This window comes from Ahaetulla prasina, chromosome 10, assembly GCF_028640845.1.
Source record: "Ahaetulla prasina isolate Xishuangbanna chromosome 10, ASM2864084v1, whole genome shotgun sequence".
Taxonomy (NCBI): domain Eukaryota; kingdom Metazoa; phylum Chordata; class Lepidosauria; order Squamata; family Colubridae; genus Ahaetulla; species Ahaetulla prasina.
Window position 1 is genome coordinate 4259112 of NC_080548.1, and position 13696 is coordinate 4272807.

The 13696-nt window shown below is 40.2% G+C and overlaps 1 protein-coding gene across 5 annotated transcripts in view; it reads left to right on the forward strand.

The window, feature by feature from the left end:
* Positions 1 to 13696, forward strand: part of INPP5B (inositol polyphosphate-5-phosphatase B) — a 51781-nt gene that overhangs the window by 19996 nt on the left and 18089 nt on the right. For all 5 annotated transcript variants that reach the window (XM_058195496.1, XM_058195497.1, XM_058195493.1 and 2 more), the window contains exons 10-13: positions 29 to 139; positions 5575 to 5762; positions 6037 to 6148; positions 7716 to 7825. In XM_058195496.1, the coding sequence (XP_058051479.1) occupies positions 29 to 139; positions 5575 to 5762; positions 6037 to 6148; positions 7716 to 7825 (521 nt within the window). The remainder of the gene's footprint in view (positions 1 to 28; positions 140 to 5574; positions 5763 to 6036; positions 6149 to 7715; positions 7826 to 13696) is intronic.

A 13696-nucleotide genomic window follows, 5' to 3' on the forward strand; every position in this document is an offset into this window, starting at 1 on the left:
AGTCTGTTTTGTTGTTGATGGTTTACAGATCAAAGTTGTTTGGCATGTTGGAATTTTGCTGCTGCTCTGCATGAGGAGGGAGCTTGCTGCCAATGTTTCGGATGTGTGCGGGGTGACAGTCGGCCGCCTGGGTGCCGTGGTGAGTCTGTTCTCAAGGACAATTTGGGCCGGGGGCCAGTCTTTCCCAATTACATTTTTGTAATTGCAGGTACATTTGTACATAATTTGTTTTCAAACTAAACAATAAATTCCCATTGTATTTTTTATTTATATTAAATCTGCCTCTTAATTTTGAATATGGAAACCATTGAAAATTAAATCCCTCTGTAGAAAATTGTTCTCTTCAATTCATCTTTAGTTCACCATTTTCCTGTATTAAAAGAATCTTGATATATTTACCATTTCTCTTTTTCCCCCCCCTATAAAATGCTTCCTATGTCAAGGCCAAAATTTTCAGGTATATTTATTCAATATTCTTAATATGGCAATTCTCAAATAATGATTTCTAAATCTACATTAATTGTATAGTACCATAGAAACCCATGCCAACCAAACCGCAGGTTATGCTCCTCTAATTCTAGCATTGTTTTATTTCATAGCAGGACTCACACTTTCATCCAATTCAAGCAGCAGGATGCAAAATACAATTTAAAAACAACCATAATCCTCTTGTTTCTTTTGCATCTTGAAGAATTTTATATTTAATCCTTGGTTTCTTACCATGCCATGTAAATCTGGGGGTTTTTTTTGCATTTGTTTAAAAAGTGCATCAATTTTCAAAAGATATTGTTTGAAACAAAAACATCATTCTAGGCAACTCATTCATTTGTACCACAGAAATTCTTCTAAACAATAACAGTTGTAACATTTCCTTTCTTAACAAATCTTTCTTAATTTTATTCTATACCTTGACATAATTATTTTGAAATCATAAACTAGTCATACTAGTCATAATAATATCCAAGTATTCTACTTTTTTCTCAATCTGAAAATGTTTTTATTGTTGTTTTGCTCTTCCATCAAATTTTTGTTAACATCTTTGTTTTCTCCTTAATAATTTTAAATCCAGCTAATTTAGCACCAAATTCATTTAACTTTTCTTTTATTTATTTAATTTATTTTATTTGTCACAACAGTATATATAAGCATAAACATGAAGTAACTATATAATATATAAGCATATATATGAGTATAAGTATGAAATAACTATATAAATTGGATATAATGAGAGGAAACAGTAGGACAGAACGGTAGGCACGTTTGTGCTCTTATGCACGCTCCTTACAGACCTCTTAGGAATGGGGTGAGGTCAACAGTAGACAGTTTTTGGTTAAAGTTTTGGGGATTTTGAGTAGATACCACAGAATCTGGTAGTGTGTTCCAAGCATTAATAACTCTGTTACTGAAGTCATATTTTCTGCAATCAAGATTGAAGCAGTTAACATTAAGTTTAAATCTATTTTTTGCTCTTGTTTTTTTGTGATTGAAGCTGAAGTAATCCTCAACAGGAAGGACATTGCAATAGATGATTCTATGAGTTAAACATAGATCCTGTCGAAGGCGGCGGAGTTCTAAGTTTTCTAAACCCAAGATTTCAAGTCTAGTGGGATAAGGTATTTTGTTGTTTACAGAGGAATGGAGAACTCTTCTTGTAAAATATTTCTGGACACGTTCAATTGTATTGATGTCTGAAATGTGATATGGGTTCCAGACAGGCGAGCTGTATTCAAGTATTGGTCTAGCAAATGTTTTATAAGCTCTGATTAGTAGTGTAATGTTTCTGGAGAAGAAGCTACGTAAGATTAGGTTAACAACTCTTAATGCCTTTTTTGCGATGTAGTTGCAGTGGGCTTTGGCACTTAGGACATTGGATATGAAGACTCCAAGGTCTTTGACTGGGTGGGGGTCATCTGTAAGGTAATGTCCATCGAGTTTGTATTTAGTGTTTGGATTCTTTTTTCCAATATGTAAGACAGAGCATTTGCTGGTTGAGATTTGGAGTTGCCAGGTTTTAGACCATTCTGACACAAAGTTAAGGTCTTTTTGAAGAGTAGCTGTATTATTGGTAGTGTTAAATGGTTTGACATTGTCAGCGAAGAGAACACAATTACTTTTAATATGGTCACAGAGATCATTAATGTATAATATGAAGAGTGTTGGTCCAAGAACACTGCCTTGGGGAATGCCGCTATTGACAGGAACAGGATTTGATAGGGCACTGCCTATTTTGACCACTTGTTGTCTGTTTGACAGGAACTCTGTTATCCAATTGTGGAGGGGTCCGGAGATGCCGTAGGATTTTAGTTTTAGGAGAAGTTTGGCATGTACTACTGAGTCAAAAGCTTTACAGAAGTCTATGTATATTGCATCTATTGTTTTGCCTTGATCAAGATTTGTAGTCCATATGTTTTTGCAATGAAGAAGTTGTAAGTTACATGATAATTTTTTTCTGAAACCAAATTGTTTATTAGAGAGTAGATTGTTTGTTTCTAGGTGGAGGGCAATGGATTGGTTGATGATAGATTCTATAACTTTACAGGTGACAGAGCATAGAGAGATAGGTCTGTAATTTTCAACTAAGCAGGTGTCTCCTTTTTTGAAGACAGGGATGACTGTGGCTAGTGACCAAAGTTTGGGAAGGGAACTGGTCATAAAGGCTTTTTCAAAGATTATGCTTAGGGGTTCTGCTATATTAGTGGAAAGCTTTTTTAAGAAGTATGCACATAGTCCATCAGGTCGTATAGATAGGGATGGTTTCAGTTTGCGAAGAGCTTTTTCAACATTTTCTTCAGTGAAATCTATATGTGTTAGGTCGTTTTTGGTGCGGTTGTGAAATTTCGGGTATGAGCCATTGCTGTTGACAAAGACTGAGCCGAAGAATGTGTTAAAGAGGTTTGCTTTAACAGTTTCATCATTATTTTCTTTGCCGTTAGGTTCTTTTAGTGGTGGGATGGATCTCGAGTCCTTAAGTGTGTTATTCACAAAATTATAAAAAGCACGATTAGAATTTGTGCGCAGAAGGTCTTCTTCTTGCTTGGTGTGATAATTTGTGCATTCAATTTTTATTTGGTTGCATCTATCTCTGTAGCGGTTTTTGAAATTAGCTACATGTCCCTTTTTGTTTTTTCTCCAAAGGGATTTTTTTTTTGGATTGAAGCTTTTTTATTGATATGAGTAATTTGTTTTTCCTGATTTTGGTGGTGGTTTGTGGTACGTAGAGTTTAATGACTCTATTGACTTCGAGTAGGAAAACTTTATAGTGGTATATTAATAGTGGTTTTCCATTTATATATTCCTTTCATACAATTTTCCACAGTTAAAACCAAATTGTCTGCAAGTGCCCTTAATTTATAAACTTTTTTCACTTTTCACCCCAGCTCTCCTTGTGTCTTATGTCTCTGTTCAAAACTTCAAGAGCCAAAATGAACAGAGCAATGGTGAAAAAGAGCATTTTTATCTTGTCCCTTTTTGTATTTCACAGGTTTTTGCCAATTCAGTATTAACTGTAACATAATTTTAATGTTGTAAGCTGCCCAGAGTCACTTCCTAGAAAGATGGGTGGCAAACAAATTTAATAAACAAAATAAATAATAAATTAATTTGTGCTATTTGTGAAGTATATTTATTTATTTATTTATTTATTTATTTATTTATTTATTTATTTATTATTCGTATTTGTATACCGCCCTATCTCCCGAAGGACTCAGGGCGGTTCACAGGCAAATAAAAAACATATATATACAAATTAAGAAAACCATTAAGAAACTTATTCAAAAAGCCAAATTATTAAAAATAGTATAAATATTAAAACCAATTAAAACCCCTATAAAATTTAAAAACTAGTCCAGTCCTGCGCAGATAAATAGGTGTGTTTTAAGCTCGCGACGGAAGGTTCGGAGGTCTGGAAGTTGACGGAGTCCTGGGGGGAGTTCGTTCCAGAGGGTGGGAGCCCCCACAGAGAAGGCCCTTCCCCTGGGCATCACCAGACGACACTGCCTAGCTGACGGCACCCTGAGGAGTCCCTCTCTGTGAGAGCGCACGGGTCGGTGAGAGGTATTCGGTAGCAGTAGATGGTCCCGTAAATAACCCGGCCCTATGCCATGGAGCGCTTTAAAGGTGGTTACCAAAACCTTGAAGCGCACCCGGAAGGCCACAGGTAGCCAGTGCAGTCTGCGCAGGATAGGTGTCATACGGGAGCCACGAGGGGCTCCCTCTATAACCCGCAGCCGCATTCTGAACTAACTGCAGTCTCCGGATGCCCTTCAAGGGAGCCCCATGTAGAGAGCATTGCAATAATCCAGGCGAGACGTCACGAGGCGTGAGTGACCGTGCATAGGGCATCCCGGTTCAGAAAGGCGCAACTGGCGCACCAGGCGAACCTGGTAAAAAGCTCTCCTGGAGACGGCCGTCAAATGATCTTCAAAAGACAGCCGTTCATCCAGGAGGACGCCCAAGTTGCGCACCCTCTCCATCGGGGCCAGTGACTCGCCCCCGACAGTCAGCCGTGGACTCAGCTGACTGTACCGGGATGCCGGCATCCACAGCCACTCTGTCTTGGAGGGATTGAGCTTGAGCCTGTTTCTCCCCATCCAGACCCGTACGGCCTCCAAACACCGGGACAGCACTTCGATAGCTTCGTTGGGGTGGCCCGGTGTGGAAAAGTACAGCTGGGTGTCATCAGCGTACAGCTGGTACCTCACACCGAAGCCACTGATGATCTCACCCAGCGGCTTCATATAGATGTTGAACAGAAGGGGCGAGAGGATCGACCCCTGTGGCACCCCACAAGTGAGGCGCCTTATATATCAACCCATTTAATAAAATTTTCCCCAAATTCCATATTTTACACAATTTTAAACAAGAACATCCAGTTCAAATGGTTAAATTCTTTCCTTGTATCAAGAAATATTAAACAGCTAGTTTTTTACTGTGATATTCCAAATATTCTAAAACATTAAGATTATTTCTAATATTATCTTTTCTGACTTTAGGGGGAAATTGCCTTTTAAGCAAAAAACTACATCATGTTTAAATCTTGTAAGATGCTTTTCATCCTTTCAGATGGAATCATAGTAAATATTTTATAATCATTATTCAATAATGATACTGATTGATTTTCTCCATAACCTTTAAGTGGGTGAAACATTACATCATAGGGAAAAACTTTTTTAACCAAGGGACCTCAGATGGGCTAACTTATAGAATGTGTCCAAAATTCAGGACTCATGACTCTTGTGGAATGGAAATTTGGCAAAATTTATAAATGTCATAAAATGTTTCCTGTGGTAACTCCTGATGTTTGATTGTACTATACAGTTTAACATGGGCTACTTTCAAGGCAGATATATCTCTAAATTTTAAGGAGGGAGGGGGAGAGAGAGAGAGGGGGAGGGAGGCAGAGGCAGAGGCAGAGAGACACCTGGGGTGGCTGAGTGGGATTGGGGTCTTCCAGCAACAAGGGGAGCAGAGAGCCAAGCTGCTGGACCCTCCTTGCCCTTTCCTGTTTGCTTCCAAGCAAGGATCCCTTTTGCCACCTTCTTCCACGCTGTTATTTACTCCCTTCGTGTCTTGCAGAACATCAAGGGGGCTGTGGCCATCCGCTTCAGGTTCCACAGTACCACTATTTGTGTGGTGAATGCCCACCTGACAGCCCACCCACCGGAATCTGAGCAGTACAGCCAAGACATCCATGACATCTGTGCCCACCTGCAGTTTTTCCAGCAGGATCCCAGCCTCCCAACCATCCCTCTCAGCCAGCATGAGTAAGTGGGGAAGCCTCTGAGGACAAACGGGGCAACAGAATGCATGGCTTGGCCTAGCTTGCACTTCCATTGGGCAAGGAATAGGACTCAATATGCTAATCTGGGCTGAAGTTTGCTGGGCATTTGTTTTGCATTTGGTGGGTTCAAGGACTCCTTGAAGTCGGACTTGTCATTTGCTGAGGGAATGGCACTGTGCGTTGAAGTCACAGGAAGCTAAGAAGGTGGAGCTGCCGCTGGGGGCAGTCATCTTCTTATCAGAATTCCTTCCTGATAGCATCATCCTATGGCTGGGGGACTTGAACTCCCAGCTGGAACAGCAGAACATGGATCAAGTAAAGAAGCTGGTGGAGGCCCAAGAATTCCGTGCTCTTTATCAACATGATCAGGTGAGGTCAATTCACTTTCTCATTCTCCCTTGAAAAGTTTGGGAGAAGCAGACCTTTGATTCCTTGAGTTCATCCGACATGCAAAATTGTAAATGGGGGGCACTCCCCCACTCAAGAGTGGTCTTGAGTTTGGGGGTTATCTTGTCTTCACAACTCCTAAGCAGCTGGCAGGAAGGCCTTTGCCCATCTCCACCTGGTGTATCAGTTGTTCCTTTTCTTAGATTGGAAGGTGGGTGGGAGACAAATATTCACTCATGCCCTAGTTGCCTCATGGTTTGGCTACACGTGTTCTGCATAGGGCTGCCCTTGAAGATCACTTGGAAGTGGTCCAGAATACAGCAGCGCAAGCAGTAATTGTTGAGTTGGACAGTGAGGAGGTTGGAGAGTAACATGGGCCAGTCCTGGAGTCTGGGGAAGGCTCAGACGAGGGTTCTGCGTCGGAGGCAGAGAGAGGGCCAGGACCATCTGGGAGTTATGTGCTGCCTCCGGAGCCTCCAGGTCGGACCTCAGCGAGGCAGAGGAACAGGGTGATCCTGTTCCCAGTGTGTGTATGCGCAGAGCTACCAGAAGGCAAGAACAGTTAAAACAAATGGGACAACTCAGGAGAAGGGCTTGGAGATGATTGGCCCCACCCATAAGACTTAAAAGAGGAGCAAAGGCACGTGGGCCTTCGCAGGAAGCAACGTTGTTAATTCTGTTCAGTTTAAAGTCTGAAGCTCTGTTTGATTCTGGACTCTGGGTGGCTTTGCCAATTAGATCTTTGGCGGCATGGTATGGTGGGTGATTATCAGTCTTATCCCAAAGGACTCTTTACAACTATTTGGGACTCATCTGTGAATGAACAGAATTTGCAGCTATTGCAATAAAAGAGGTTTTTGGGACTACTTATGGGTTTTACTCATTCAGGAAGCCTAGGTCAGAACAGTAAGGGGCATACCTCAGTGTGCCCACGTAACACCTCTGCTTTGTGAGTTGCACTGATTGCCAGTATGATTGCTTTCTGGTGTGATTCAAGGTGCTGGTAGCTATCTATAAATTTCTACATGGCACAGGATCTGACCACTTGAGGAAGCGCCCATCTTCCATAGCATCTGCCTGGCTGGTTCAATCTGGCCAGGTTGGCGTACTCCAGGTTCCTTCAGTTAAACAATGACATCTGTTATGACCCCAGAGGCACACCTTGTCTCTTGCATTACTTGCTCGCTAAGATGAAATTCCCCCTGAGATCTGAACAGCCATTATCCACATTTTCTTTTTTTCAAACCCAATTAAATCTGATGTGTTATCAGCCAAGACTTTATCAGTTTGTATTTGGAAACCAAAAAGCCAAAATTGGGAGCAAATAAATTCCTAGGATTGCCACATGCTAGCACTGAGAGAAGGTGCTTGAAATTTGTCCTTGAAGCAACAAGAATAGAAGCCTCATGTTGCTGGAGAAACTTTTGCCTGCTAACATTAAACATGTGCACCAAAGCAACATGGGTTCCTCAGAGACCAAGATACCAACCTACAGTAGGTGCTGTTCTCATGACCATAACCTCATTTCTTTGTTTTTTCCCCCTGCCAGCTGAAGAGCCAAATGGAAGCAAAGAGGGTGTTTGAAGACTTCACAGAGGGAGACGTCATCTTCCAGCCCACCTACAAATACAAAATTAGCTCGGACGAATGGGATACCAGGTGCGGGGCAGACAGAGGAAGGACGAGCTGACAGGGAGGGAGGGTGGGTGGGTGGGTGACAGATAGGTATTGTATTCCTTGTATTCTTCCAAGGAAATTATGAAGATTTTGAATTACTTCAGTATCTTTGCAATGGGAGAGACCATATCCATACAGCCATTTGCTTACTTACTTACTTACTTAATTTGTCAAATTTAGATGTCCCCCCATCTAACAAATGACTCTGTGCAGAGTTCAATAGACTAAAAACAATATATACAAAAGTATTACTTTTAAAAAAGTTTGAAACAATAAAAAACACGTTAAAATGGAAAAAAAAAAGACACAAAGCTAACCTAGAGAAAAATATTGGGCAAAGAGAAAAATGTTAGTTATAATGGAGCCATCTTAATATTTCAACAGTTACCTTGGGTCCTCAGATTTTGAGGGACCTTCAGAAAGTCAAAAGGATGATGCCAACATCCTTTGGGGAACAAAGGAGGACATTCCACAATGTGGGGGCCATGACAGAAAAGCCCGACTGCCAACGACCCACCAAATGTTGCTCCCTGCCAATGAGACCCACAGCATGCATTTTCTACTGGACCTGATGAGATGGGCAGATGTAATTGGGGGAGGCAGTCCCTCAAATAACCCAGTCCCAGATCATGTAGGGAAATTTAATTCAATAATTATTATTGAACAGCTTTTTCTCATTATTGAATTCAAGGGCTGCTCTCCCTTCGTAGAATCCACATAAAACTAACTAGTCTCTGTCTTGAATCAAGGGTGGGCTGTTTGGGATGGAAAAGTTGTGGCTTTTTCCACCTGTCTTCCTGCTATTCTCTTCCAGGACATTATCCAGAATGGGGAAAAAACCCACCCAGGGGTTTATGCACGTGACTTTCCAGGCTGGTTTGTGTGCCCACATTAACATCCTTAAATTTAATGGCCTTTCAAGAACTTGCTCACTATGGCCATAATATCTAACCAAGAAAGAATTACAAGTGGGCATGCCCATAATTTATCACCAGTTTCTTCAAATGTATTAGCACAGAAATGATAACCTTTTAAAAACATTTTTTCAAGAGTCCAAGGGACCTTAAAGATAAATTTTTTTTGCACAACTGAGTATTCAGTTTTAATTTTAATGAATTTTAATGACCTAAATTTATATTCCTTAGGCGCTCATGCTCATAAAGGCTGATCCAGCTGTCTATTCCATATTTCTTATATATTGCCCAAATGTTGGTAATAATAAATTGGGTTAGTCTTAGACAAGACTATCTAACCGCTTGGTCTAAAAATTGGCAGCTCCAAATTTCAACCAGCAAATGCTCAGTCTTACATATAGGAAAAAAGAACCCTAAAACTAAGTACATACTAGATGGACATTACCTTACAGACGACCCCCATCCCGTTAAAGACCTTGGAGTTTTCATGTCAAATGATCTAAGTGCCAAAGCCCACTGCAACTACATAGCAAAAAAAGCTCTAAGAGTTGTAAACCTAATTTTGCGTAGCTTCTTTTCCAAAAACACCACACTACTAACCAGAGCATATAAAACATTTGCTAGACCAATTCTAGAATACAGCTCACCTGTTTGGAACCCTCACCACATCTCTGACATCAATACAATTGAACGTGTCCAGAAATATTTTACAAGAAGAGTTCTCCATTCCTCTGAAAACAACAAAATACCTTATCCCACCAGACTTGAAATCCTAGGCTTAGAAAACTTGGAACTCCGTCGCCTTCGACAAGACCTAAGTTTAACTCACAGAATCATCTATTGTAATGTCCTTCCTGTCAAAGACTACTTCAGCTTTAATTGCAATAATACAAGGGCAACCAATAGATTTAAACTTAATGTAAACCGCTTTAATCTAGATTGCAGAAAATATGACTTCTGCAACAGAATCATCAGTGCTTGGAATACTTTACCTGACTCTGTGGTCTCTTCCCATAATCCTAAAAGCTTTAACCAAAAACTTTCTACTATTGACCTCACCCCATTCCTAAGAGGACCATAAGGGGCGTGCATAAGCGCACAAACGTGCCTACCATTCCTGTCCTATTGTTTTTCTTTTCTTCTTCCTATATATGTTTATATGTGTATATACTATATAATCTTTTTGTATGATGTTGTGACAAAATAAATAAATAAATAAATAAATAAAGGCCTTCTCCACTGTACTCACTGCTTTGAATATTTCAAAGGTCACATTAGGACTAAACAATGCAGATAAAGGATTTTGACTCAGCCATTCTATGTATATTAAATTCTTTTTGGAGAATCTCCAAAGGTCCTAAGGTTTCACTTCTTAATTGTTGATTTTTTTTGCTATATGTTTTATTTGTGGTTTTCTTTTAACAACCAACCTATTTTGTGGACAGTGTAATGACTGAGTCAATACATTTTTACACAGTGCTAACAATAATAATACAATTACATATACATAGTTTTTATCTTCCAACTTCTAACCTTAAAATGCTCATAATTATAATATAGTTCAGTGGTTCTCATCTGCCAGTTCCTTCAGGACCTTGGGGTGTAATCCATCCGGTCCTGGTGATTTGAACTCATCTATGGTAGATAGGTGTTCACTTACCATTTTCTTCCCTATTTTAACTTGTGTTCCTAATTTTTTTTTGTTTTGTTTACATTTATACCCCGCCCTTCTCCGAAGACTCAGGGCGGCTTACAATGTATAAGGCAATAGTCTCATTCTATTTGTATATTTTTTTACAAAGTCAACTTATTGCCCCCCCAACAATCTGGGTCCTCATTTTACCTACCTTATAAAGGGTGGAAGGCTGAGTCAACCTTGGGCCGGGCTCGAACCTGCAGTAATTCCAGGCTCTGTGTTCTAATAACAGGCTTCTCTACTGCCTGAGCTATCCCGGCCCCCTAATCTTTTTTTTGTGGTGCTGTTTTTGATAGGTTGGATTGTTTTTTCCTTTTTTATTTATTTATTTTGTCACACAGTATATATAAGCATAAGTATGAAATAATTATACAATATATAAGCATATATATGAGTATGAGTATGTAATAACTATTAATTGGATATAACGAAAGGAAACAATAGGACAGGAACGGTAGGTACGTTTGTGCTCTTATGCACGCCCCTTACAGACCTCTTAGGAATGGGGTGGGGTCAATAGTAGATAGTTTTTGATTGAAGATTTGGGGATTTTGGGAAGAGACCACAGAGTCAGGTAGTGTATTCCAAGCATTAACAACTCTGTTACTGAAGTCATATTTTCTGCAATCAAGATTGGAGCGGTTAAGATTAAGCTTAAATCTACTGTGTGCTCGTCTATTGTTGCAATTGAAGCTGAAGTAGTCTTCGACAGGAAGGACATTGTAATAGATGTCTATGAGTTAAACTCAGGTCATTTCGAAGGCGGCGTAGTTCTAAATTTTCTAAACCCAGGATTTCAAGTCTGGTGGCATAAGGTATTTTGTTGTATTCGGAGGAGTAGAGAAATCCTCTTGTAAAATATTTCTGGACACGTTCAATTGTATTGATGTCAGAAATGTGATATGGGTTCCAAACAGTCGAGCTGTATTCAAGAATTGGTCTAGCAAATGTTTTATATGCTCTGGTTAGTAGTGTAGTGTTTTTGGAGAAGAAGCTACGCAAGATTAGGTTTACAACTTTTAAGGGCTTTTTTGTGATGTAGTTACAGTGGGCTTTGACACTTAGATCATTTGACATGAAAACTCCAAGATCTTTAACAGATGCAAAATGTGAGAAGTAGATCTGCTTTCTCCCTGTTGCTTGTCACTTTCTTGCTACTTTCTCCCAGCAATGGGCCAATTGTTTCCTTGACTTTTTTTTTGTTTTTAACATGTTGGAGGAAGCTTTTTTTGTTATTTTTTACTTTTGTTGCTAGCCTTTGTTCATTATGAGCCTTAGCTTTCCTCACTTCATCTTTACAGCCTCGGGCTATTTGCTGATATTCTGCCTTAGTTATTTGCTCCTCTTTCCACTTTTTATATTTGTCCTTTTTGTTTTTTAATTTGTCGGATAGTTCTTTATGCATCCATGCTGGTTTCTTTTGAGATCTATTATTTTTCTTCTTCATTGGTATTGTGCTAGACAGGGCTTTTATAATCTCACTTTTCAAAATTTCCCAAGCTTCTTGAGTTGTTTTCCCCTTGAGGATTCTCATCCATGGAATCTTTCTCAAGCTCTCTCTAAGTTTATTGAAATTAGCTCTCTTAAAGTCCAAGACTCTAGTTTATTCTACTACTTGTGTTTGCATAATGTTGAATTCCAATATTGCGTGTTCACTTGCCCCCAAGGTTCCTGTAGCTTCAACACCTTCTATCATTTCATCTCTGTTAGTGAGAATTAAGTCCAATTTATTAGAACTGTGAGAGGGATGTAGATGGGGATTGTGATTCATTTACAAAATGACCGGTATGGGGGAGATGTCAAAAAAGCCAGTGCAAGACTGCATAGTATAGTGTAGTGTAGTGTAGCGTAGCATAGCATAGTGTAGCATAGTATAGCCTTTATTGTCATTGTACATCATATATACCATGAAATTGGTTTATCCTCTCTGGTGCAATTCATAACAGAACATGCATCAACAGAGAGATAGCATCAAGAGTATGCCGAGTGATAGTACACTTTATACTGCACTAGTGAGGCCACACTTGGAATACTTGGTTCAGTTCTGGTCACAATACAAAAAAGACGTTGAGACAGTGGTGAAATCTGAACCGATGGTGAAATCTGAACCGGTTTACTACCGGTTCGCTGGCCAAATGTGAGGTGCGCGCACGTGCAGTGCACGCCAAAAGGAGGCATGGGGTAAGTAGAACAATGCACGGGGGGGGAGGGTGATCAGCTGTGGTGTGTGATTTTTTTTACAACCTCTTCGGCCAAAAAGGTTGTAGAAAAAATGCTTTCAAAAGTAAGAAAACCACCCTCTGACGATCAAGCAGCTCAGCTGGGATTGTCAGAGCCTTTTTTTTTTTACCTTTTAAAAGCATTTTTTTACAACCTATTGGCCAAAGAGGTTGTAAAAAATGCTTTTAAAAGTAAAAAAAAAACAATCTCTGGGGATCGTGCGGCTCAGCTGGGCATGGGCAGGGTGGGGTGGGGATTTTTGCTACCGGTTCTCCGAACCACCCGCTGCCATCGCTACTGGATCAGCTGATCCTTTCCGAATCGGGAGCATTTCATCCCTGCATTGAGAGCCCAGAAAGAGTGCAGAGAAGAGCGATGAAGCTGATAAAGGATCTGTGGGCTAAATTATATGATGAATGATTAAAGGAATTAGATATGTCTTGTCTAACGAAGAGAAGGATTAGGGGGTAACAAGATACCCATCTTCCAATACTTGAAGGGCAGTTACATAGAAGACTTATTCTCCAAAGCACCTGAGGGCAGGACAGGCATTTGTCTCAAGTGGTATAAGATCTCCTGTCTTGGACAGGGGTTGGACTAGAAGATTTCCAAAGTCCCTTCCAAACCCATGATTCTGTGATTCAGTGCTGGGAAAGTAACTAAAGTCCTATTTAGTCCTAAGGCCTGGAAGCCATCTTTTGCATTGGGCCTTCAGGCCTGTCACATTTCCTACTGTGGGAAACTGGGAGTGGGGATTGTATGGAGCATGGGTGATATACAGTCATACTAACGTTCTTTTCTCATAGAGTCAAGGACATCTTGCCCTACACCTGGAGGGGTGGAACTGGGAGGCCTCTCCAGTTGGAACGGTGCTTTGATTGGGCCATATGATGGACTTGTGAGTGCAGGGCAGGGACTTGGACTTTCTGTTGGATGAGGAAAACCTGGAAGCTTTCAGATTCAGGTTTTCCCAGATATGCCAATATGACATCTCTAATAAAATGGAAATTTGAGGAACTTCAA